Source organism: Periplaneta americana, chromosome 9 (genome assembly GCF_040183065.1).
Source record: "Periplaneta americana isolate PAMFEO1 chromosome 9, P.americana_PAMFEO1_priV1, whole genome shotgun sequence".
In the NCBI taxonomy this organism is placed as follows: Eukaryota; Metazoa; Arthropoda; class Insecta; order Blattodea; family Blattidae; genus Periplaneta; species Periplaneta americana.
Genome location: NC_091125.1, coordinates 112395809 through 112420210, shown reverse-complemented (window position 1 = coordinate 112420210; position 24402 = coordinate 112395809). Strand labels below are relative to the sequence as shown.

General features: G+C 33.5%; 1 protein-coding gene across 3 annotated transcripts in view; it reads left to right on the top strand.

Moving 5' to 3' along the window:
* Megf8 (multiple EGF like domains 8) overlaps positions 1–24402 on the top strand; it is a 100770-nt gene that overhangs the window by 21534 nt on the left and 54834 nt on the right. For all 3 annotated transcript variants that reach the window (XM_069835632.1, XM_069835633.1, XM_069835634.1), the window contains exons 7-18: positions 1298–1548; positions 3960–4250; positions 5829–5966; positions 8944–9127; positions 10472–10779; positions 11647–11819; positions 13767–13976; positions 14629–14826; positions 16062–16218; positions 17936–18080; positions 20053–20167; positions 22760–23015. In XM_069835632.1, the coding sequence (XP_069691733.1) occupies positions 1298–1548; positions 3960–4250; positions 5829–5966; positions 8944–9127; positions 10472–10779; positions 11647–11819; positions 13767–13976; positions 14629–14826; positions 16062–16218; positions 17936–18080; positions 20053–20167; positions 22760–23015 (2426 nt within the window). The remainder of the gene's footprint in view (positions 1–1297; positions 1549–3959; positions 4251–5828; positions 5967–8943; positions 9128–10471; positions 10780–11646; positions 11820–13766; positions 13977–14628; positions 14827–16061; positions 16219–17935; positions 18081–20052; positions 20168–22759; positions 23016–24402) is intronic.

Genomic DNA, 24402 nt, shown 5'->3' with positions numbered 1-24402 from the left:
GTTTTTGCATTTTAATGTTTGGACTCTAAACTTATATGATGATTTATCATTACAACCGCTAAGCTTTTAAGTGATTATTATTCCATTGCTTTTGTGATTGTACAGTTATTCATGTAATACTGTTTTCAATTCATCTTTTCCACTTTCACATCATGCAACTTTTCGTATTTATTTTTGCCATTCTACTTATGTCTTTATGCTCATAGTATCACTATATGCTTCTAGACCTGAAGATGCTATCGATTGGCGAAAGCGCTCGTCACGTTTGATTGTGTAATGACCTAATGTAATTTTTGTATTATTTCTTAGGTTAATAAGACAGTTATTGAAGGATTATTATACTTATTTCATTTAATGTAATGCAATTTATGAACAAATTTATGGGTAAAGTTTTTCTTCCTTACAAAATGTAATTTACTATTAGGTATTTCTTTCGTGAAGGACTTTCATCTTGTAAAGTCAATCCATGCCCTTTTGATAGCTCACTTGGGAGAACAGACTTATGATGACTGCAAATGTAGGTTTGAATCCCGGCAAAGGTGTAGCCTTATTTGTGGTGGTTAAAACCCAAGATTCCTTACAGTTTTTCTTGGGGTTTTCCCATTTCCTAATATGCTTTTGGGGGATGGAGGAGACACTAGTGGAACTTCATCGGAACCTTAAGACATATAAATTGAATCAACCGATGGCACCTCACAGTTGAGTCATGCAGAGTCCATGGATATCCAGAGTACCACAATCCTTTGCGCTGGAAATGCCGACAAATCAGACATTGTTATTCCAGTGCGCGCTATTTGATGTATAGAGTTGTAAGGGAATGAATGTAGCTTATGTAGCCTAAATCAGAATAAGATATTTTTAATTTTAAGGGTCATGGACACTGGCCTAAATTGAGTTTTACTTTAAATGTTCCTATCCCAAGCAGTTGAACTGGAATAACAATGGCGGCCGATTGCGCTACTTTGGGTATTCATGGACTCTGGAGTCATGGTATTTGTAAAGTCATGACTGTTCAGACTTAAAAAATCATTCCCAGCATATAAGCAGTAAGGCACAAGAAGCCACTTGAGACTGTACTGCTAACCTTTGGACCTTCTCCACACCAAAAAAAGTATCTTCACACCCAACAATTGCAGTCTGATTCTTCATCATGAAGCCATCTGAGCTGTGGTCTGTTATTTTCACACTCACATACACAAAGACACGGGCACGAGAAAAATATCATATATGAATATTTTGATGTCCTCTCATTTACATTTTGAAGTTCGGTAATTTAAAATAAATGAAATTGTTGCAGATATTATGGTGGCTTTGTTATCTATGGAGGGAAGCTGGCTGATGGAAGTTTCTCAGATGAGTTGTGGTATTATAACGTGACTGGGAAGACATGGTCATTGCGAGCAGTCTCATCTCCTTTAAGACCTCCTAGACTCACCAGACACACACTTACACTGTCTGGTGGAGATGAGGGTTGGCTCTACTTGTTTGGTGGCAGCACTGTTGGAGGGGAATTCTCGTCTAAACTCTTTCGCATTAGACTCAGTCTTGGTAAGAAGAAAGATCAACTATTGTGATGATACACTCATTTTCAGCATTCTTGGTACTGAAAAAATGGTTTTTGGGCATACTGTATGTCTGTGTACAGCATAACTATTGGATTTATGGATTTTCTCAATATTTAGTATCTGTGAGTCAGTTTAGCTGAGAATGATCTACATCAAACATAATTTTTAGTCAAATACCAGTTGGTCTTTATTTAAAAAAACAATGACACTCCACTTCAAGAATCGGTGATTCTTCATCATTTTGTGTATTATTTAAAATAAACTGATAAATGAGATGGTGAAGCTTGCAAGGGAAATTAATGTATAATTACTTTTAATTGTCATTCCGAATTTTGTAAGTTCCAAAAATTCTTTTAGGCATGACCAGCAGTGATGTAACCAGGAATTTAAAATGGTGAGGAAGGGATACCAAGTTTTGGGAACAACACTTGGCAAATTTGCCCATAACATACATGTAACGTATTTGAAAGACAATATGTTTTAATACTGTGAAGTTTAAAATCAGTTCAGACTCACCAAAAAGTTGTTATAATGTAAAATATATTCCCTATCCCTATTCCCTATCATAAATTGAGGGAAAGAAGACAGAGGATGGACACTGGAAAGTTTTCTTTCCTGAATCTTTATATCAGGAACTGGAATGCTTTACCTGCAGACTTACTAAAGGCTTTACCAATAACCAAAAATGTATTTAAAATAGACTTAAAGACTTTACCAATAGACGGTAGTACATTATGCACACTATTTAAAGGATGTAATTGATGTTTTGTTACTTGAACTGTTGTATCAATGGAGAAGTGTGTTGTGTCAGTGAAGTGTGTATGTGTCAGTGGCGTTTTATAGTTTATAGTGGCAGTGCAAAGTATTTGAACAGTGAAATGTTTTTGAAGTGTTAGTGAAATCAGGATAGCATCAGTGAAATGTGTCGTAGTTCCAGTGCAGTGAGTGAGTTGACAGCGAAATGAGTTTAGTGCTGAAAGGTACTTGTGCATGTGTGAACATATCATACTCGTGGGTTTTAGTTCGAATTTATGGTTAAGATACAAATTAGATTTACTGTAAATGTTATTTTAAGTGATCATGCTTCATTTAATTTAGGATGCTTCTTATTAATATTGCCTTATTATATTATTATTATTATTATTATTATTATTATTATTATTAATTTATTATTAATTGTCATTATTGAGTTTAATGGGTATTTACCCATTTGCAGTGTGAATAAATACATACACATACATATTCTTTGTCATTAATGAATGAACAGACTCCAACCCTAAATAAATTACTTAATAATTCTAATATTGTGCTGAGAACAACAGCTTGATAGTTTCTTTGAGAAACATCAGTCAATTTAAAACAACTGTCAGCAATATAAAGGATTCGCTATTCTAAATATTGGTCATTTTCAGTAGAAATAGTGAACGATATTTTTTTTTCAGTGTCACACACTCAACGCCAATGCTTCATGCTTTATAACTAAATTTAAATTTGAAAATCTTTTTTGAAAATTGGTGGGTGGGGTCTTCTGTCAGGTGAGCCCCTCTCACATACACAACTCATCACCAGCCCAGGTTTTGAAGGTTAGGAAAGAGTGCCTTATTGTTTAAGAGTTAATATACCTTATCATAAACCTATTTATTATATATGAGAACCACTGTAACAAGGTTAGTTCTATTTTAACATTCATATCACTTTTGAATGCAGATTAGCATAAATGTTAGAAAGGATTACAGTATGTATAGCTATTTTATGTAAATTGTTTGTTTCAGTGGCAGCATTTGAGTTTTACATCATTTTCCTTCATGCTTTCCAGTACAAACTTGTTATATTCTTCGATAATATTTGTCCAAAGCAAATTACAGTACATACATATACCTTCATAAGTATTTCTTGGTTTTGTTGAGGTAGAATAATATTCGACAGTCCAGTTAAAAAAGGAAACAACTCAAAATTTAAAGTTTTGAGAAACATGCATTTTAAAACTTTGTTGCTGTGAAAAATTAAAGGATCGTTGAAATTATTCCAAATTCTTCGTGTGTATATATACTATATATATATATGTTTCGTATATACTATAAGTTTCAAATTAGTGTGTGTTATTGGATTTTTCACATCAACATTAAGCTTCAGAATTCAGGTTTCTCAAAACTTTAAATTTTGACTTGTTTCCTCTTTGAACTGGGCTGTCGATATCACATTGTTTTAAACATGTGTGGAGTATGTTTTAATTTCTTGTGAATGTAAATTATGAATAATTCAGAAAAAAAAATCATTTAGTTTGAGCACTTATCCATGAAGTGTATGAAAAAATTGTGTTGAATAATTATTGTGATGATGAAAGTAAGCGAAGCCTTCAATGTCTTTTTAGTAACAAATGAATTTTTTTTCTAGGTCCCAGTGGCAACATTCATGACGAAAAGTGGTCAGAGGTCCGACCTCGTGGAGGTAAAGAGTTAGATGTGCGGGTTGTGGCACACTCCACCGTATACCATGCCAGGACTAACTCGTTACTGGTTTATGGAGGCATTGTTGCTGGAGTAGCTCGTTTCTCTAAGCTTAGTGATCGAATGTTTTCATTTCAATTGGACAGCAGGCATTGGTCAGAGATACAGTATCCTCGTTCACATCTGCAAGATATGTATGTTCCACGGGAGAGAGCTTTTCATACCAGCACTATCATAGGTTTGTAGTACTTTTATTTGTGTTCATAATTTGAACATTTGAGAAAGTGTAGATTCATTATAAATACAGTGAAACCCAGATAAAACTATTCCGTTTATTATGCTATCACATGTAATACACACTTTTTTGCTCAGTCCCTGGGCATCTCCTATATAAAATCTTTATAAAATATCCCCTTTATTATGCTCAGATACCATATAAGACTGTCTTCTTTCCATGGGAGTACTTGGATAGCTAAAACATGATTTACCCCCAAATGGAGGACTATTACTCCTGAGTCTTTTGCTGTGGGAAGCATTTTTATGAACAGTTTGCAGTTGTTTTAATATGGATATGTCGTTTTATGATATGGCAGTTGCATCACTCATTTTCAATCCCAATTTGATTTTTTAAAACTGGTGAGTCAAAAAATGTGTCCACTCCTTAGTCTTGTTCTTTTGTTAGTATTATGTCTGCTTCTATCTTAATAAAATAGGTACTACACATAAATATTTTTCATTTTTATGTTGAAACATTAAGATTAATCCAGTGTTAAGGCTTAAATCTTTATTGTCATACTGATTACTTATTTCCCAGGATGGATATAAGTTAAAAACAAAATTATTACTTTAGAAAAAATGTATTTATTTCCATAATTTTTATAGATATATGTTTGAAGCATGAAACTTTGTGATCTATATTTTTATAATCTATGCATTTTGGAGACACGAAAAGCACTTTGAAATATACCAAGTCTTTCATAATTCTGTGAAATATTTTAGAAATTCACCATACATAAACTAAGCAACAGATACATTTTATTGTACAGAAATATAGGTAAAAACTACGATTTTTTTTACTTATCTTACAATTGCTCAATGTGTCCATCCTTGCTGATACAACAGACATCTAACCAATAATCTATTTCATCCCACATACATGTCAGCATATCACGATCAATCAGTTCCACAGCCACGGTGATAACGGTCGCGAAGTTCCTGAAGGTTAGCTGGGAGTGAGGTACCAGAACAATATCCTTCACAAATCCCCACAAGAAAAAAATCGCAAGGTGTTAAATCCGGTGATCTGTGTGGCCACTGCATTAAGGCTTCATCTTCTTTTCCACAGCATCCTATCCAACATTGTGATAAATTTGTGCTGAGATAGCCTTGTATGTCATTGTGGAAATGAGCCTGACAGCCATCTTGTTGAAAAATGTAATTATCACTGTCCTCATTCATGTGTGGCATCAGCCAATTTTCCAACATGTCTAAGTAAGTTCTCCCAGTGACAGTGGACTCCATAAGACTCCTCCCAGCGGCAAACCACGCCAACTATGTAATACAGCCTTTTTCCTAACAAAACTTGAAGAGTTTCTCGTTTTATCGGTATAAGAATTATAATTATCAGTTGCTTAGTTAATTTGTGGTGAATTTATAAAATGTTTCACGGACTTATGAAAGACGATATATTGTGATTTTTTGTATGTATAATGAACACAGATTTTCTATTTAAATTGTGTGATTTTTAAGAATGGAAAAGCAGCTACTTTTGTCATCAGTACTTTATGCTTATGGATAACTGTTTATTTAATAATAGGCAACTATCTGGTGGTATTTGGAGGATACTCACATCGTCACAACAAGGAGGAAATTTGTTATGACAATCAGCTTTATCTCTATCATTTGGGCTGCCATACCTGGGTTAGTCACGAAATTCTTGGAAATACTGACAAAGGTAATATTAAATTATACATTTAATGTGTGTGTGTGTTTTTTTTATAAAAATCTATTTATTTAAGGGGTTAGGTACAGCTTATAGCAGTAAAATTTTGGCAATATTCAACATTTTTTCCTCCATTACTGTATCTTGTACACTAATGAAAATTAGTATGTGTAAAACACTGTCCTTCTGCTATATAAAAAAATATTTTTACGATATAAAAAAAATTATTTATTTATTTATTTATTTATTTTTTTTTTTTCAAAATTCACATCACTGTGCAGTGATCAAGCATTTCCCACATAACTTAAAAACTATCCAACATTCTGTGATGACATTTTTTGTGTGTATTTATGCATGCCATATCTACAATATGATGCAAGATCACTTCTCTACCTTTGATAGATTGTCTGATAAAAAATAAATTCATTTAAAAAATGGTCAAATATCAGTATTTTCTTCTAACACAAAATAAAAAAAATATTATTTATTAAGGAATGTAGTTGAAAAAGCATGATATTGTAAACATGAGTTTGAGCAATAAAATAAAAGAGAGAACATGAAAAAGTTAACAAGTTTATGAGTTATGGGGCAAATGCTTCATCACTGCACAATGAACTGCCACCATTTTGAATTTTGAAAAAAAAATATATATAAGTAACTTTTTTAAATGTAAAAATATTTTTTTTCATGTAGCAGAAGGACAGTGTTTTACACATACCAATCTTCATTATTGTACAAGATACAGTAATGGAGGAAAAATATGTTGAATATTTCCAAAAATTTTACTGCTGTAAGCTGTACCAAACCCCTTAAGAGGATATCAAAATAGTGAGTTCAACATATATGAAGAATTTCTTTGACAGTCAAATGTTTTTTTGAAAACTGCTGCCATTATCCAAAATATCGTTAGTTAATGACTGATGTCCAGAATATATTTTATTGTTTTCGTCTTTAACATATATAATATTTCATCAATTATTTCTGTGATTTTGGAGTGATGTAGCCTCGCTTGGTAAAAAAATATTATTGACTGGAAGAGACAAAATATCTATCCACAGTGGGCTCCTATAAAACTGAATATCGAGTCTTTCCTGAGTGTAGAAGATGAGTGTGGTGCTGACCACTTCATGTACAATAAGGTTAAAAAAGAATGGGCCAGCGACAAATGTCTAAGTTCCAGAAACAGAATAGTGTGCATGCCCATCTCCTTGAAGCTTCAGTTCACAAGATGACACAATTAAACCATGTAAATGTGCTGTATTTTATTATAAAATATGTTATAAAATAAAATGAAGGGTTGATTCTAGCTGCATTAGGGCCTATGAAGAGTGAAATAGCAATAAAATTGATAAACACTAAATGTATTGAAATGAGATACAAAATTTATCGAAACGAAGATGAACAAGAAAGCTATGTAGTATACCGGATTGACGTATGACCTTTTGTAGCATAGGTGACTTAAGTGTGGATCGGAACCAGATAGCATTTGTTGTAGTAGGTTCGAATCTCCGTTAGTCTTAATTTTTTACATTATAAATTTACTATAATAAGTTTTTATAAACACTATTTACACAATACCAAGTGGCGACATCGCTTGGAAGTCAATTGAAGTTTAGTAAATAGCACAACCCTTTCCCCAGGCAACACTCCTGTCCGTTAATAAAACTGCATTTATATCTGATTTATAGCTTTTAAAAATATGTTTAAATACAACATTAAAACATGTTACTTTTGTAAACATACAGTTTAGTTCTATTTGTTTTAATAATGGCAATACTGGAGTGATACTGTTTACTATTCTTCATTTCATACTGGATTTTAGCTTTCTGTATTTTTTTTTTTTTTTTTACCTATATTCTTCACAGGGAGTGTTGACATTTCTCCAGTCGAAATCCTGCCGGATAGTAGCATAACGTCGTCGTTCCTGCAATAACTCTTATGTGACATACTTATCGATTTTCAGATTTTTGCTCTATTAAATAACTTAAATAATGATACAGCAAATAATAAAATTTCCTATATGTAATTATATTTCTTCCTTTCGAAAATTTAAGAATTCACAGTCTCCTATGTACTACTGCCATAGAATGAATAAATGTGTTTTTTCTTCCTAATGAACAATTTTATATTTTGCACATAGGAGTTATTGCAGGAACAACGACGATAAGCTAGACAGTCCATGACATGATCCATTTTCAAATGTTTTGTCGCAGTTCGGCGAGACCTTATGCCACTGTCTCTAAAATGTCTCCTCACAGTTAGTGGGGAGCTGGGAAAGTTGGACCTCATCTTCAATTCAAAGACACTTCGAAAAGGGTGATTTTCAACTTCTCTGATTAAGTTGGCGTCCTTTTCTCTTGTAGAGCTGCATGGCCGACCAGGTGGTTTGTGGACGAAATACTAGTCCCTACCACAAGCCTTTTTTTTTTTTTTTTTGTTTATATATATTTTGTATAATTTTTGTTTATTTATATTTGATGTGCTTCTGATTTTTGAGGAAGCAAATAAACTATTAATTTTGTATACAGGCCAGGTCATGCCTAATAATAGCCCACGAATGATGGGCTGTAATATGTTTGCAAAACTTGCATAACTAAGGTCATTAACAAATTCCACTCACACTTGTCATTAAGAATATAAAATAATACAATAAAAAATTAACCCTGCTGGGAAGCAAACTTACAATCTCTGGTTTCGAAATCAGAAACCTTACGCCTACGCTGCACCACCTCGTAGCACTTGTTGCATTGTAGGTAGATCACAATCAAAGAATTATTCGGAACAAACATTACAGCATTGTCTTTGAACACAATGAGTTTACTAGTGTGAACCTGACTTCAAAACTTTACATTTAAATTATCAAGTGTCGGCCCATTCTTTTTTAACCCAATTGTACTTGTAGTGCTGAGATTCATAAAGCATGAGAGCTCTATGCCCCTTCTGATATGGCATATGCAGTGACACTTCATCTTAATTCATTTGATTTTAGTGTCACGATATCCAAAGCAACAAGGAGTGTTCGCCCATGCTGCTGATGTGCGCAATGGAAACACGTTGATTATCGTGGGTGGTTATCATGGCAACGTTAATGCTGACCTTTTGGCCTATACCCTACCACCAATGTTGGCTAGCAGAGAAGGCGAGACATTTGAACCAGAACAAGTTTGCAGCAGGTCAGTATTAATTTTACATTTAAATATATTCTCTCGTGTTTTTCAATTACATTCTTATATGACTTGAAGAGAAAAGTTCAATAAAAGCTGTCAAATTTAATGAATATAGAATCACTTGATTTGATGGGACATTGTGTTTGTTTACTTTGACATTGTAATTAACGGGTGGTACACTCTTAAGATACCTACAAAACTAACCAGTTGGATGTGTAACTAGATGCTCGAGATTGTGCATATGTAAGTCATCCAGAAGAAATGTACCAGTACATGATCGGGAAAAACGATTAGTAGAATTTTGACAATAATTGAATTTAGTGGTGCAGTGACAGTAGGAACTGTGATAGTCTAAGGCAGTGGTATTCACTCTTTTTTGCTAGCATACCCCCAAAATATATTTGTACCCCGAAACTGCATTGCAATTATATAAGAATTAACAAAAGCCTATGATTGATATTATTATTATTATTATTATTATTATTATTATTATTATTATTATTATTATGATCAAAATACCCCTCATTTCTCGTGAAAAGCAACAACTGAATAGACTACAGTGGACTTTATGTTGTTAGTAAACACGGGATACATTAAGAAGATTGATAATTTGATTTGATAATAATAATAATAATATTATTATTATTATTATTATTATTATTATTATTATTATTATTATTATTATTATTATTATACAGTAGTTATTGATGCAATAATAATAGAAATGATTTATGTAAAATGGTATTCAAGCAAGGAAAAACAAGATATTGCAACGAAAACTATAATATTATGTATAATGCAATAATTATCAACAAGTATAATAAAATAAATATGTCAGCATGTTTACATACATAATCAACGGGATACGTACCCCTTGAGATAACCTGCGTACCCCTGGGGGTACACATACCATAGATTGAATACCACTGGTCTAAGGCAATTATAATGAAGTATTCACTGTAGCAATAATATTTATATTATAATAATTATAATTTAATTGAATTTTATATTATTGTTTTTATTGAAGGTTAGACATTGAATTCCCAAAGCTTGCTATTGTGGTTCATATTTTAGAATAGTGGTATAGCAGACTAGGATGATGTCTGCATTTAAAAGCATTGATTAATAAAGTTTATACCAAAATCAATTGAAATATTTTTCATCATCATCATCATCATCATTATCATCATCACTTCATGGATCAGAAGATTCTTCTATTCATATTTCATTCTATCCTGAAATTTATTAAAAAGGCACAATATAATGTTCTTGTGCACTTGAGGCCATTGCTGTGAACCAAAGAGAATTTTATTGCATTCTCTTATATAAAAGCAATGATTTTCTTTACAGATATCACAACAAGATAGAATGTACTTCGAATCCAGAATGTGGCTGGTGTTCTGCTGATGAGGTGTGTTATGGTCGGACTGTTGGAATTAACTGCACTACAAATCTGCAGACAACCAGGTGCCCTGGCATATGTCCAGCTCTTGGAGACTGTCACTCTTGTTTGATTCATGGGAATGCATCTGGTGGTTCCACGTCTTCAATAGCCGTTGGTGATAGTTTGTCTGGTCAGGCCTCATCTGTAGCACACAAATTGAGGCTGGATCAGTGCACGTGGTGTGTTCAGAATGCTCGTTGCCATCATAAAGATGGTGAGTGTCCCTGCACGGAATTAAAACTTTGTTATGATTCGTATTATTGAGAATTGTATTTTAAAATGTTGGACTAAATAGAGAATGCTATATTTTGACATTGTTGTTTCATAGAAATCAGATGGCGTTGGATTAAAGAAACGAATACAAGCACTTGAATTCAGGTTGAAAATGCATTTAAATGCTCATCTTGTGATTTAACTGAAGTTTGAGACATTGGCAGAATCTTCAGGGGATAGTTACATCACTGATAACCAAAAATAAATATTATAACATTTTAAACTACTGAAGTTAATACTGTATTATTATAATCAAAATTAAAACTACTGTAGTTGCTCCATAGATATGGAATTTTTCTTGTGAAAATGTCGTTATCTGCAGAATTTTCCGTTGTTTTCTGACTAAAAATAATTAAATAAATGTATAACCTCAAAATCGTTACATAGCGCGCCATTTAATTTACAAACCCTCTGAATGTTTCCTCATAATAAGCTGAGGCTGCACAGATATGAGTCAGAAACCGCATGTGGCCCATAGGTTGCAAGTTTGACACATCTGAATAAGAATATCGATTTTAAGATGCATACAGGCCTTCATGAACATGAAAAATGGTCATTTTGACCATCTCCTGTGAAGATAAGCTAGAAAACAGACTTGCTTATGAATTAGAAATAAAACGAAATTGGACATGAGTTTATATAAAGTATTGAATCCATCCGTGAAATGGATTCTACAGATTAAATTAAATTTGATATGGTCATAATGTACAGACATAATGGAATATGCAGCATTCTGTTCTATCTGTGTCATTTTTCTGGATATACGAAAAGAGCAAAATTAGTGTAAACATATTTTTATTCTTTTCAGATAATTTTGGAGTGTGTGGATTGCGAGAGGATACTCCATCACAGGTTCCTGGATGGTGGGGGTCAAAAGGCACAGAGGTTGTGAAGGTAGAAGCGTGTCGTGAGTTAGATCGCAGACCAGGGCTTACATTCCTCAAGTACAGAAATCCTGCCAACTGGTCGCATCCAGATTCGGTATGTTACATTGATGGATCACAGTTATTGAATACATCATATATGGAAAAATAAAACTCTATTTGTCATGCACTTGTTATGTAAGAATCTCGTGTAAAAAAACTTCACATTGGTCGAAAATTGTTCAAATTTCCGATATTTTGCAACTTTTTGGCATTGACATCTATAAAAATGTAGATAATGAAATGTCATTCTAAAATTGATAAAAAAATTATGGCTGTAAAATTACCAAAAACTTTATTCATAATATATCATTGTTGTGTTAACATTCATTAACACTCTGAGTTCTTGGAATTTAAATGTCTGCTGTTAGCCATATTGCTTGAGTGTGTTTCTTTTATAATGGTACATATTGCACATGACATTATACTTCCAACCTTGTCATTATGAACTCTATTTCATCATAAATATAAATTGTCTATTACGCAGCCTAACAACTGATGCATTACATTGCTACACAGTGATACTATATCACAAAATAACCATCACTAATCCTGTGCTGGAATGTTTATTGTCAGTGAACACTACTTTTCATTTGACAACCTTCATGTTGACGTGACTTGATTTTGTTGTTTACAGTCATTCTGCTTTGGAAAACGGTTATTAGATAAATTGTTTTTAGTATTAATTACCATCATAATCAAAATCATAATCAACAACAACAAGGTTTAAGCTATTAGGTCTTTTCCGTTTCTGTGAGGTCTTCTTTTTCTCTCCATCTTGTTCTAGATCTTGCTAATTTCTGGTTCCTTTTGATTGATATACATACAATAGTTTTGGCAGTCATGCATGCTCATTCTGAATTATATCTCCGCTTTTGTTTATATTGTGAAAGTTTTTTCATCAAGACAAAAGATATAAATTTCTTTCCTTATATCTGTGCTGTTTTTTTTTTCTTAGTGTTACATCTACAACTGATCTGATAAATTATCTCTAATGCCTCTTTTTTTGCTACTATCTTTGGCTGTTGTTCCTGTTTCAGAAATATACGTCATAACACAGTCTAGTATATACAGTCAGAAGCTCAGTACGTAGTAAATATGCATCCATAGATAGTTGTTAACCACTAAGATTGCTACTAGTGCCTCATTACAGACAATGCAAAATAGCATCTGCACAGTCTATTGTTCCTAGTACCCTCATAAACTCAAGCTCTGTGACTGTATATAGGCTACTAGACTGTGATCATAATGAGAACTGCTGTAATCTTATATGATTTATTTTTAGAAGTGGTACTAGTTATGCCACATAATTATATTCTGGAACTGTCTTAATTTAAAATCTAAATCTCTATTTCCAAAATATGTAACTCAAAATTCCAGGTATAATATTTTATTGTCTATTTTAGTTTGTGTTGTTAGATGGGGTACACCTTTAAATCCTCTAAATTTGAGTTTTTTTTTTATACATTAATGTTTTTGTTACTTTCTAAAGTTCATATTTTGCTTTTTGTAATTCATTCCCAGTCTTTGCTATAATTTTCTAATCGTCTGCAAATAAAAAATAATCCATAGTCTGTTATTAAGTTAAATTAAGATTTTTCTTCCATTTTTTTTATGACTTTCCCTCCTCCTTTTACAGTAGGTTAACTATTTTTAATGTGCTTGTACAAGCTTTGTGTAGCTTTAATTAAGTCTATGTAATAGTATATGTCGAGCATTGAGTACTCCAAAAAAGGGAAAAACCAAAGGAGAAGAGTTTGATCCGGTGCTGCGGATTGAGCCTTGGTGTAGTTCAGTGGTAGAGCACCCAGTGCATAGAACTGAAGGTCCTGGGTTGGAGCGAATTTTTCTTCGTTATTAATATTTAATATTCTCTATAGGCTTGTAACTAAATATATATATCAAATGCTTTTTCATAATCGATCGATGCTATACATGCCTCCAGTTCAGCTGTTATTTTGTATTCTTGTTTCACTAAATTCTTAATCATTGCTTTAAATTGTAGGTTACAATAATCAATGCAACCACTGTGGACTTCAATATGGTTAGCATGTCATCACGTACAGAGCAATCATTTGGAGGAGAGACCATTGCAAGACTGCTTGGCTTCTTGAGACCTCCTGAGAGCTGGGGGAATGATGAGATGCTTCGGGTGTGTGCCAGTTACTCTGATGCTGTCCTGAACATGTCATATGATACGGAGTACTGTAAATTGGTGTGTACCTTTCAGCTTTTTTGTTTTTATTTTTATTTAAGCCTAAAATATACGTATTATGTTATGTACCCTCATGTTTATGTGATGTGTTGCATGACTTTATGGTAATTGAAGTTTCTGACACACTTTTACTTTTTCAGTAAAAAGTATTATAGTGATGCAAATACTGATCTCCATACTTTCACGAAAATTATTTTCTTTTTAGGTTTGTTATACTGACAGAGTAGTTTTTGTCATGCCTGTTAAAGTAATTTTTCCTAATTTAATGGATGTATTTTGTTCCTATTTAATGTCTATAAGTTAATTTGCCAGGGAATAAGGCACATAATATCTTAAAGTGGCGAATGAAATGTTATAAATAGTATATCCCTAAAAGTCTTTGTGTTATAAATAATCTACTAATATATTATTGTTTACATAATAATAAAATTGTTGGTTGAAGTGAAAACGTCTTCAAACAAAAAATTTAGAGCTTTAGAATTAAAATATCAATTGCTCCATACTATTAACGTAACCCCAGCCATTATGAGATAGAAAAAAATAAGGAGAATTTCTTTTCCTGTAAAAAGATTTACTTTTCTGTGGACAAAATTGTATCATGCATATTTTGTTTCCTGATATACTGCAGTATGTATTTTAATCTTTTTATCAGCAAATGGTAGCCAACTTAACAGCAGAATTGTCACAGTGTGTGACAGCTCATTGGCCATCTGGGAAGCCAGTTGTTCTCACTCCTGGCCGTTACTTGGTGGATTTTGAATCACGTATTACTAGTACAAAGGTGCCATACACATCACATCACCAATCCAAGATGGAACTTCACCACAATAAGAGCTCCGAAAATGCTAAGGTAAGAAAGAAATTGCTTCTCAGAAAATTTTAATATTTTTTCACTGATTTCATAGTTCATAGACTATACAAAAAATGAAGTTTTAATAAAATCTGTAGTTGAGTCGTACTAGTACAATAATTATCAATTTTACTATTAATATCTTTCGTGGCCACCAGCATAGCCCAGACAGTAGGCGTATTTGCCTGCTGATCTGGAGCAAACTTGGGCATGGTTTCAATTCCTTCTTGAGCTTATTACTTGGTCGGGATTTTTTCCCAATGTTTTCCCCAAGTATAAGGAGAATGTCAGGTAATCCCATGACGAATCCTTGCTTCATCTCTCCAAATATCATTTTGCTGTCACCAATCCCCTGGATGCTAAATAACTTAGTAGTTGATACAGCATAGTTAATTAACCAACTAAAAAAATTTTTACATTTAATATTATTCTTCGAGCTTACTTACTTACTTACTTACAAATGACTTTTAAGGAATCCGCAGGTTCATTGCCTCCCTCACATAAGCCCGCCATTGGTCCCTATCCCTTGCAAGATTAATCCACTCTCTATCATCATATCCAACCTCCCTCAAATCCATTTTAATATTATCCTCCCATCTACGTCTTGGCCTCCCCAAAGGTCTTTTTCCCTCTGGTCTCCCAACTAACACTCAATATTCATTTCTGGATTCGCCCATACGTGTTATTGTATAGATTTGTAACAAGCTGTTTTTTACGGTGATGGGTTGTTAGCCCTTCGCCCAACCCCCAAGCTGGAGGACCACCCCTTATCAGCTGTTTACGACTGCATATTCAATGTATTCGCAGCTACCCTCCATATCTGGAGGCCTTCTCCTCTATCCGCAACCTGAGGACGCACCATGCCATGGTGATAGAGACCCACAATACATGGATTATTCTTCGAGCTATCTGCAATATATGAAATGATTAAGATACAGATTTTACCCAGTGTGGAAGTCACAGTCTTGAGTCCAAGTCTTACCTAGGACATGCGAGTTTGTGTTGAGACCTAGTCTGATGTTGTATGAGTCTGCAACATGTTTGTATAGTGCCTAGCGCTCCCTCCATACCTCTCTGAAAGAAAACCAAATATGGACAGTCAAAAACAATTCTTTCTTATATGCTTATTTGTAGTTACATTTTTTTGTCTTTGTGTCTGCTACATGTATTGCCTTTTAATTACAAAAATCCTCTGAGTACACATGGTTGATAAATCTCTTATGCAATGTCGATAGGTATTTACATTTGAATACTTGGAGCCGTATCAGAATGGATCATGCCACCAGTACAGCAATTGTTTGCATTGTTTGACTGATTCACTGTGTGGATGGTGTGATTTGAACCAACGCTGCTTCTCTCGTCTCCTCAATGAAATGGAGGTTTGCACATCAGGTAATATACATACACTAAAACCTCGTTGTAATGTACCTGTTCTAAAGAAATGCTTTCAGAAGTTCCAGCAGAACTACCGTAAAAACATTGTAATTGATTTATTGCTGTTAAAGAAGCCTGCTTTAAGGAAAATTCAACTTTTAAGGAATTCCTAGGTTCGAGTCTTCCAACTTTTTTACTTTCTTTTTTTATAATTTATAATGTGAAATTGAAAAGAAAAAACACAACTACATTTATATGTATGTTTTTGTGGAAATGCTAGGCTTATAACTGTCGTTATTTTTCTGCCCCCATCTTTAGTCCCCTATTGGGCAGCTCCCCAGATGGTGAAAGCTGACTAGATTTGGCTGAGTACTGGGGAAAATACCTGGGGCAGATCAAAACTAGACTGATCTTGCAGGTTGGCGATTGTAGCATCCTACACAAACGAATAAAAGTGCTGAAAAAAAATGTATATATATAAAATTTATTTATTTGTTTATTTATTTATTGATGTATTTATTTATTTACTTATTTACTTATCTATTTATTTATTTACTTATTTATTTATTCATTTATGAGGGAGAGAGAGAGAAAGTGGGAGATCTAACCTAGGACCTCATGCATACTATCTACATCATTATGCACGTGGATAGGCTGGTTCAAGGCATACAAGTGGTAAAGTGGCAAGAAACCTACAAAGTATATTCTTTTTTTTTGGAAATATAGCTGATCATTCTTACCTATAACCAACTAGTGTTTGCTTTACTCTTCAAATTATAAGAACTTGGTGTAGATTTAATTAAAATATCTCGTTTCCAGGTAGCGGTCTCACCTTGTCAGTTGTGATCACAGTTTAAGTGATGTGTGTTTGTAATAATGACAGTCAAATATATAAATACTGCTTTAATAATTACAACTAGTTACTGCATAATAATACCCACTACAAGAGTTTGGGCAGTTTCTGTTTCCCTTTTGTACTTATTCTGGCACATTGTTTAGAACTGTCCAAAGACAGGTCTGAACTTCATAAGTGATTGCAACAAAGCACCACTTATGAGGCTTAATTGCCAGGAAATACTGGAGTAGGTAGCCAGTTCCTTTCCTCCTCCATTGCAGACATCGCCAACTGGCTACATATTACACTAATCAGACTTCAGATGTATAGAAACAATTGTTCTTCCTCTGACATATCAAGTGAGATGTACTGCCTGGTAATAGATGTACATATCTCTGGCACATTAGGCCCAGCTGTAGCTCAGTCACGCTGACAGCTTCTCAAGAAAGGAAACTAGAGTTTGAATCTGTTCAGATGCTATAAGATTTGCTGTTGTTCACATTTACCTCAATCTACTTCTGTTTCACATAACTGCCTCACTTACCATTGCTCCGTTATTGCCCTCTCTTCTCATCATTTCAGATTGTCCTTTGTAGTAAAACTGGAATAGCAATTCTTATCGATATCTTAAAGATTTTGCTTAGTGAGATCTCTCTGTGGGTGTTTAAGATGTCTGTTTCATCTAAATTTTCCTTTATTTTTCTTCATTTTCGTGTTGAGTGGATTCTGGGTTCATGCATATTAGCAAATCTTTAATAAAGATGTATTAACAGTAACTTCTTTTTCGTAAGAATTCCTAATTTCAAACTACTCTTCCTTAATTTTTAGAAATTTATTGTTAGTTTTTCATAACTTGGAGAATCATACATATTCATTGTAACATGTTACATTCATGCACAGGGGCTGACACAGATGAATGGCATTACTTCACTTTGCTTCCATTCAGTTGTGCAAACTGTTCAAATTACATTACTTGCGAGAGCTGTGTTGGCAGTAATCTTTGTGAATGGTGGACTGAAGATGCTCGCTGTTCTAGACGAGGAAGGTGAGCTCTATGGACTTATGAATTTTATATTACTATTATTATTGTGTAATAATATTAGAAAAATAGTTTTAGTACGAATTATAATGACTGTTGTATTCTCTTGAATTCTCGTCCCTAATAAAAAGAGAAGAAGAAGAAAAAATATAATAACAGAAGTGAGGATTTCGAGAAACATTACAAGCTGTACACCTATGTATATAAAAGGAAATGAAAATTTCACAAAAAACTGAATGTTTCTAAATTTATTGACAAAAATTTTAGAATATGGAAGCAAATAGAAACAACACTTCGAAAGAATCCTTATTGAAGTTTTTGTGCATCTTTGTTTTTCTCTAGATATAGCTTAGATATATCTATCATTAACTTTTTGTGTTCTTTGCATGTATTATATCTGGGGCCTATTGTATAAAAGATACTAGTGAAAAGTGACAATTTACCGATATATGAATGACAAATGACAAGGCTTAGTAATTTCTGTTGCATAACACAATTTTACTAATTTGTCATGAGTAACATATTATACAAGTGAAAGGCAGCCATATTGACAAATTCTGTTTTAAAATATCACGAAAAAAGTGATGTTGTAGTACTAAAATCAGGTTTAAGTGTTATTTAATATTGCGTTACTTTAATTACGAAAGAAAAATGACAATCACAGTTCATAACGCGCACAAAATATTTAACATTTTGTGTGTTTCATTGTTGTAAAAATTGCGTGAATGGTCATCGCATCATATTTCTTGATAAATTAAGAGAAGAAAATAATATATCATTTAGACATTTTTCTTCCAACTTACCGAAGGAAGAGAAATTAAATAAATGGAGAGAACTCCACATGTGAGCTCGATGAATTTGGTCTGGTACCGCCAAATAAGGATTGAAAATATACATGAGACATAATTTTGCCGAACTTTAGAAGGAGAGCTATGGTATGTATTTACACATTATCTTTCAAATGGATATTGTAACTATTTTTAAACTATTACTTTAAAAATACAGTCTTTGATTACAATTTTGCACAGCAGAAATTTTGGACCCAAAATATATAATGAATTAATTAGAGCTTACCCTGAGCTAAGTACACTTAACACACATAGATTTAAGAAACAAATCAGATTAATTATTTAATTGTTTAAGCTAATTGAGTTAAAAATTGATACTCTAATATTTATGTACTTTTGTATTTTCTATTTGTATATAGACCCTATTATTACATGCTGTATTATTTTACCATTTATTAATGTTATTGTGCTCAATGAACTCTCTTAATTTTGTGATATGTTTTGTATAACTGATCTGAACTGCGCCCGAGCACAAGCTTCTGTTCTTTTGGGCTGCAGTGCCTAATGTAGCTCAAGTGTAAAGTATTAAATAAATAAATAAAAATAGCCTTCTCTTGGTTATAGGCAAAATTCTTTTGTCATGTAATATAAACAAGGCTTTGCTGTAGCAAGCAATGTCTTAGATTTAATTCTTAACATGCGAAATCTTGCTTTAAACTGGGATTCTTGGAAATCAATATTAATCTTTGGTCTAAATGTTCTCCACATATGTGTGAATTTTTTTTCACAGTTAGTACTTGAAGATGAAGTCATATTACATTAAAAATGTTATTTCTACACTGTCAATAAAGTTTACCAAGCACAAAATATTGGTAAAAAACGTGCTCACGATTCTAACTATTTTACAAATGGCAAGTTTTATGTAACAATTCGTCGGTAAAACATTAGTAATTACTAGTGCTTATCACTTGTCGTGACAAATTTACAATACAGATTTATGCAACGAAAATCAATTTTTTTTTTTTTTACTAGTAAAGATAGTAACTTTAGCTTTATGCTACATGCCTCTGGTGGTTTGTTAGCGTTTGGAGGTCTCCCCAAAGATCTTCCTCCCCTTGATAATTCAACTTGAATATCCAGCAGTCTTCTCAAAGCCACTAATATCAGGTTTTTTTATTACTTTTGTACAGATCAAAGGCAGCTGTAGTTTCACTTTCCCAATGTCCTGTTCCCTGTTATCAACGTGAAAACTGCTCTCAATGCCTTGATGAACGTGGCCGATGTGTTTGGTGTGAAGCAACACAGGTGAGTTCCATGCTGATACTTAATTTTGAATGCTTATAGACATATATGTGAAAGAAAATACAGCTTTGGCTTGTGTACTTTTGAAAATATTTTTATACGTAACTATGAGGTTTCATAATTTATTTCAACCAACTTAACATTGAATTTCTTATTTGGTGTATGTTATTCTTAATGTTACGCTGAATAGCTGAATCATTCACTTTCCATGCAGAGTTCAAATCCCAGTCAACCCAAGTGAATTTTTTTTTTTTATGAACAAGGATAGTATTGGCGTAGATTTTCACAAGGTACTTTTTTCTGTTGCAGTACAATGAAACCTCTCCTTACGGACACTCCTCATACACGGACAGATTTTTATGTCCCAGCTGAAATAATATAGAAATAATGATAAATGTAACTCTCGTTTACGGACACTCTCAGACGCAGACATGGACAGCTGTTTCACAGTCCTAAAGCTTGCTTTACCTCCTGACTGCGGACAGAACTTTGATTTCAAGACCTAATGTGTTACAAAAATGGAAAATTTAGTTTTGAGAATTGTACAGAAATTCCTTAACATGGAAAAAGATAATAAGGATCTTGTAGGCTCCACTAGCCCAGCTGGCTACCCCTTGTTAACTGAAAGTAGGTGGATAAACAAAGTCAAAATTTAACCTGTCTGATGGGTCCAAGATTTCCGCGATCGTGAAATTGTATTCGACACATGATAGGGTTAGTAGAATTATTCTCTTCACTTCAATCAGTTGTACTGTTTCGAGAGACATGGCATCTGAACGTAAAGGTTAAGTTGAAAGCAGTAAATTACAAAACTGCATAACTGTAGACCTAGAATAGAATTGCATGGCACAGTACTGCATTTTTCCTTTTTCGGTCTTATCTACTGTAGTTCAAAGTTGCAAAGGATTTACTGTTGTATACTGTATTTAGAATTGAACTACAGTAATACATTTAATTTAAAGTGTAAAGGGATACATTGCATATTATGTTGTTGTTTTCTAATGCCAGGCGTTTGACAATACAGTCATTTGACCTCTTGCACTCCAATATTTTTCAAAGATATTATCATGGCCAGCCACTGAAGCACAGATTTTGAGGTGTTCCGAATCCATTTCTTGGTTTGAGTTGCACAATGGGCAGTTAGGGGACTGATATATTCCAATTCTATGCAGGTGTTTGGCCAAACAATCATGGCCTGTTGCCAATCTAAATGCAGCTACAGATGATTTTCGTGGTAAATCGGGAATTAACACATTGCATATTATAAATTTACTGTTAGATTGGGGAGCCTCCCTCCCAATAAAGGACACCTCCCAGATGCAGACAGATTGTTATGCCCATTTGATCCCCTTAAATGAGAAGTTTCACTGTAATTCCCCTCTTTCGTCATTAAATAATATCACTTTATCAGTAATGGAAAATGTTCTAATCAAACCTCTTTTAAAGGAAAGTATTTGATGGAGTAAGGTGAGATTCTGTCATATGACTAGGGAATGGATTTCTAGTTCCACACCTATTTTGTTTGCTATGTCCTAGACATATGGTATTCAGATATCTCTATGTTTCATGTACAAAAGATCCTCCTGTTAAAATTCTGTAGGACCTAAAACTCCTAAATGTACCATAAACTCCTATAAATGCCTAAGAACTATGTTTGTGCCTGAAAAGCAACTGTGTAGTATTTCGCATATATTTAAAATAAAAATACTGATACTAAGAAAGCAAAAATGCTCCGAAAACTACAAAAATGCTATTTAAAATGTAAAAAAAAAAAAAACTTCTCTTACAAATACTGGTCTGGCAAGTTCGTTCCATATTGGTCTTAGAAGGAGAGGGACGAAGATTTTACCTAATTTCCTGAAATTGAAGTTCGTTTGGAAAAGTCCATCTTTGCATAAAAAGAGTGGTAAGGTGTTCAGGGTATGCGAGAGCTTACAAAATAGTTTTCGTGTCAATGTGCCCCCATTATGCCAAATGAAACTGACCAATCGACAATTAATCTCTTTGACTGATAAAATTAGAGTCTTCAGTCCAGTAGCACTCATTGTCAGCACCAGTTATTTGTACTTTTTTAATTGGGTTATTTTACGACACTTTATCAACTGCTATGGTTATCTAGCATCTGAGTGAGATGAAGGTCATAATGGCAGCAAAGTGAGTCCAGGGTCCAGCACCGAAAGTTACCCAGAATTTGCTCGTAATGGGTTGAGGGAAAACCCCCGGAAAAAAACCCAATCAGGTAACTTGTTCCAACCAGGATTTGAACCTGGGCTCTCTCGTTTCACAGTCAGATGTGCTAAATGTTACTGCACAGTGGTGGACTTCTTTCTACATGAATTCCACCTAAAACACTCGTAGAATATTTACCAAAATTTAAATTATTATTTGTTAATTTTATATAAACTCCTAATAGTCCTAAATTGGATTCTACTAAGTCCTAAATCTCTCATTTTTAGCACCTAGAAATCCGTTCCGTACATATGACACATGTTTTCAGATCTCATTTTGGGTACTCATTTTGCTTGGTAGTTGTTGGAAACAGTCACAGTTAAGTTTCGTTTGATTGATGTGTACTTCTGTTTGCTTTATTGACAGGAATGCTTTTCATTTTCTGTATATACATCTGAATACCAATTTGGATTGTGCCGTGAGTGGATGGACCAGGCAATTCCCCCTCCACAACAGCGTGGATTAAGTACTGCCACGAAACCAAGCCAGCAGTGTAAATCATGTAGTCAACATTCCAATTGCTCAAGTTGTTTGCAGAATCTGGGTTGTGGTTGGTGTTACAGTGTAGATAATCCTATTCATGGTCTTTGTGTGGAAGGGGACTTCAATCGACCACGCATTGGTAATCTTTCTTCAATTTTTATTTCCTTTATTTTTATCTGTTAACAGAAGGTAATCATAATCATACATACTTTAATTGATTTCTGTTGAAAGATTCTGAACATGCAAGTTTTTGTGACTTTATTCTTTCTAATCATATTATTATCAATATATAAATTTTTTCTCTCTCTCTCTCAGATGTATGATTGATAATTGAGAGATTGAATTTACATATTGCAGAGATGATTATGCTTATTCAATATCGTTTATGTTATATGAGATACACATAATTTATCAACAGAAATTCATATAAACACAGAAAGATGAACATTCTTATAAACAGGAAACAGTGGAATGAGTTCCACTTGTATATCAACAGTTCTCTCATTCTCTCAATATGTGTCTGTTTTTGAGTTTGATGTAAAACATATCTAATGTAACCAAAAGAAGTAGTATCAAACTACAAATTGAAGTAATGATTGGAGCAATACTACATGATGCTGGCACTATTTTCTTGGACCATGTCACGAAGTATCATTTCTACATTGTAAAAATTATACAGAATATTATTCAAGAAATGTTGGTTCAGAACGAAAGACACTAGAGATTAATAAGATTACAATTGAAGTTGATGCAAAATAATTAACTTTTTATTGTGAATGATTATCCTGAAGCATAAAACTTATCAAGTATATATTAAAAAATATCATTAATTAAAGTTCTCGTTAACACTTTGTTAAAAACATAAATTTTACTTAGTCATACACTAAAAAGTGTTAAAATTGTTAAAAAAAGGTACCTTCGACAGATGGCCTGTATCGACGCTATGTCACGTCATCCTCAATGTCTCTTGAACCACTGGTGATCTTGGCTTTGTGATGTGCATTTGTCGATGGTAGGGGTAGGGGTGTGTTGTTCCTATGGTGGGGGCTGGCTGTTTGTATGTTATGATGTATTATGATGTCGAATAATGTGTGCGTGTCGAACTGCAATTGTGTGTTGGGTATATATTGTGGGTATGCTATTGTATGCTATAATGAACATATTAAAGCTATAACCAAACCCTACATCAAATCAAATTATGCAGACCACATTATCAACAATAATCATGACTACAATAATATAGAAACATATGGAAATTTTACACATCACACCAAAAAGTTCACAGTTAAACATCCTAGAAAGTACGAAATATATAAGCATACAATAGTATACCCACAATATATACTCAACACACAATTGCAGTTCAACACGCACACATTATTCGACGTCATAATACATCATAACATACAAACAGCCAGCCCCCACCATAGGAACAACACACCCCCACCCCTACCATCGACAAATGCACATCACAGAGTCAAGATCACCAGTGGTTCAAGAGACACTGAGGATGACGTGACATAGCG